The sequence below is a fragment of the Arachis ipaensis genome, chromosome B7, assembly GCF_059453495.1.
Source record: "Arachis ipaensis isolate K30076 ecotype BB chromosome B7, ASM5945349v1, whole genome shotgun sequence".
NCBI classification, from domain to species: domain Eukaryota; kingdom Viridiplantae; phylum Streptophyta; class Magnoliopsida; order Fabales; family Fabaceae; genus Arachis; species Arachis ipaensis.
In genome coordinates this window covers 8,186,338-8,189,522 of record NC_142442.1, presented here as the reverse complement: position 1 = coordinate 8,189,522, position 3,185 = coordinate 8,186,338, and the positions used below count along the sequence as shown (strand labels likewise).

General features: G+C 41.1%; 1 protein-coding gene across 1 annotated transcript; it reads left to right on the top strand.

Annotated features, from left to right (window-relative positions):
- The first annotated feature begins 573 nt into the window (after positions 1–573).
- Positions 574–2,682, top strand: LOC110264971 (uncharacterized). The gene is made up of 2 exons (XM_021107664.2): positions 574–869; positions 981–2,682. The coding sequence occupies exons 1-2, from the start codon at positions 574–576 to the stop codon at positions 2,680–2,682; spliced, it is 1,998 nt and encodes a 665-aa protein (XP_020963323.2).
- Positions 2,683–3,185: the final 503 nt, after the last annotated feature.

The following is a 3,185-nucleotide window of genomic DNA, read 5'->3' as shown; positions in this document are numbered from 1 at the left end:
TGTACCATCTCACCTATATAGTATATATAGCACCTCACTTTTTCTCCACCAACATCTAAATATCCTCTCACCATATACTTGTTTACATCATTCCTATACACAACACACAATTATCAAATGAATGTATTATCAATTTGATAGTTCTAACCCAAATATTGATAGCTTTAACTTAAATGAATATAAAAATGTTCCTACAGCAGCAGTAAAGAAATTGGAGGTTGGGTCAACGAAAGCTGAACCCATTACTCCCAAGACCAGAAATAAACTCACTTGGATGAAGGATTTTGTGCTCAATTGATGAGAGGAGAAGGACGTGAAAATAGCATCACTGTGACACCTTGGCAAGTTAGTTAGAGAGAAATATATTAGAAAGAATGTGATGATAGTTCAGTAGAAAATTTAGTGGATTCGGTTGTAAATTGGAGTGAGCACCCAACTCGAATAGGGACATATTCTCTTTATTGTTCTTCATTCGTTTATCTTTTCTCATTTATCAATACAAATCATCTCTAATCCCATTACACTATTTTTACAATTCTTAATCTAACAACTGGTGCTTTCATTGAGAGGGGAATGGCCAATCCTGATGAACTTAACCGCCTGGCAAAAATTGCTGCATTGCAACGTGATCACGTAGAAGTGGCTAGGCAGCTTGGAACCTGCAGTGCACGTATGGAAGAGTTAGAAAATTCAATGCGTGACATTCAAACTATGTTAAAGGAATCGCTAAAAATGAAACGGGCTGAACCTGAACTTGATGAAGAAGTAATTTCTCGTAGTTCCTATACACGCGGGAGTCCAAGCTCTCATCTACCATTGAATCGGGCATACAAACCTGAACTACCATTGTTTGATGGAGATCGGGTGGAGTAATGGGTGTTCAAAGCTCGAGAGTACTTCGAGTGGTACTCGGTAACCAGTGATATGAGGGTACGTATGCTTTCCTTTCACCTCAGTGGATCTGCTTATTCCTGGTATAGATGCGTAATTAACAATAATATTCAATACACTTGGGAGAATTTTTTGGATGCTTTGTTGATAAGATTTGGCCAGAATCAATTTTATGACCCTAAGGCAACTCTTAAGGAGCTAAAACAAACTTCTACGGTGGCTGAATATCAGAATCAATTTGAAGAATTGTCCAATCAAGTGACTGGATTGAGTGAAGAATGGTTAATTTCGCTATTTGTGGCTGAGTTGCATGATCATCTAAAGTGTGAGTTACTCTTAGCCAAACCAACTTCATATGTCACCGCAACTTTGTTGGCACGACTGCATGAGCAGAAACTTGCAGCTGCTGCACCCCTTTATCATAAATCACCCACAACCCATACCTCTCAACCTTTACACCTTACACCAAACATTGTCACCCAACCACACACCATTCGCAATTCTGCCCAAAAAAATAATTCACCATCTACCATGCCTCCCTCATCAAACACCACCACACAAACACCTAACTTACCAAATCCTAACCCACCCTTTAGGAAACTCACGGCATCCGAAATTAAACTGAAAAGAGAAAAGGGCCTTTGTTATCATTGTGAAGAGAAGTGGTCTCCGGGGCACCGTTGTAAGACCTCTTGCTACCGTTTAATAGGAGAAGAGGAGTGGCAAGAAATATTGAAAGAACCTGAACCAGAGGTAATCCAGTCACCCAAGATTGACAGTCCCATTGTTGTTGAACCTATGAGACTCGAGATTAGCTTTAATACTATGGTCGGCCAACACCAACCGACTACTTTTCGACTGAAAGGAACATACAAAGGGCAAACGGTTATGGTTCTTATCGATGGCGGTAACACTCATAATTTTGTTAAGGCGAGAGTGGCTGAGAAATTAGAGTTTCCGATCAAGCAAACAGTACCTCTACAGGTACTAGTGGGTAATGGTGATATTATAGGGTGCAGGGCCTTGTGTGAAGATGTTCCGCTGGTCATGAAAGGGTACCAATTTAATGTGAGCACTTTTGTTTTGGAATTACAAGGAGCTGATGTAGTTCTCGAAGTCCAATGGCTAATGTATTTAGGGTATGTTACTACCCATTATGGACTACTAACAATGGAATTCATTGTCAACAATACAGCTGTTAAGCTACAGGGTGAACGGCTACTACAATTTGAAGCCATCAGCAATAAGATGTTGCAAAAAATGGTCTTTTCGGAGGTGGTGACTACACTTTATCATATGAAAATGGTGACTAACCAAGAAGACACAGTGGCTGCCCAGGTCACTGACGAGGTGCAACAGATTTTAAACACCCATGAAGAGGTTTTTGCCGAGCCCTCCCGACTGCCGCCATATCGAGAGATTGATCATAAAATCCACCTAGTACCAGGGTCACAACCGGTTAGTGTTCAACCATACAAGTACCCTCATTTTCAGAAAGAACAGATGGAACGATTAGTGGCTGAAATGCTAGAAACAGGGGTTATTAGGGAAAGTCAGAGCGCCTACTCGAGCCTGGTGTTGTTGGTTCGCAAGAAGGATGGTAGTTGGAGATTTTGTGTAGACTACCGGGCCCTAAATGCAATCACCATCAAAGAAAAGTTTCATATTCCCACTATTGAAGAGATACTAGATGAGTTGTTTGGTGCAGAATTTTTTTCCAAAATTGACCTAAGAACAAGATGCCACCAGATTCGTATGAGCGAAGATACTATTCCTATGATGGCTTTTTAGACCCACCAAGGGCATTATGAGTTCGTGGTCATGCCATTTGGACTAACTAATGCCCCGTCGACATTCCAAGCCACTATGAACAAGATATTTCAGCCATATCTCTGAAAGTTCATCGCTGTTTTTTTTTACGACATCCTAGTGTACATCAAGACGTGGGAGGAACATTTACAACACCTAGAGCTAACTCTGAATGTCCTTGCTCAACATCGTCTATTTGCTAAACGCTCAAAGTGTACGTTTAGATAGCAACAAGTCGATTATTTGGGACACATTGTATGTGCGGCCGGTGTAAAGGTTGATCCGGCAAAGATTGAGGTCATTCAAGCGTGGCCCTTACCGAACACACTCAAACAACTAAGAGGATTCCTCATCTTGACAGGATATTATAGGAAATTTGTGGCTGGCTATGCTACTATTGCTCACCCTCTTACAGAATTGTTAAAGAAGAATAACTTCTCTTGGGGTGTGGAGGCTGAACAGGCCTTCCATGACCTCAAGTTGCC

What these genes read in the sequence shown, in the direction of transcription:
- LOC110264971 (XM_021107664.2), top strand. Translation starts at nt 574, where the DNA reads ATGGCCAATCCTGATGAACTTAACCGCCTGGCAAAAATTGCTGCATTG. An exon ending in TTTGATGGAGATCGGGTGGA is followed by an intron (nt 870 to 980) that starts GTAATGGGTGTT and finishes TTCCTGGTATAG; the next exon opens with ATGCGTAATTAACAATAATA.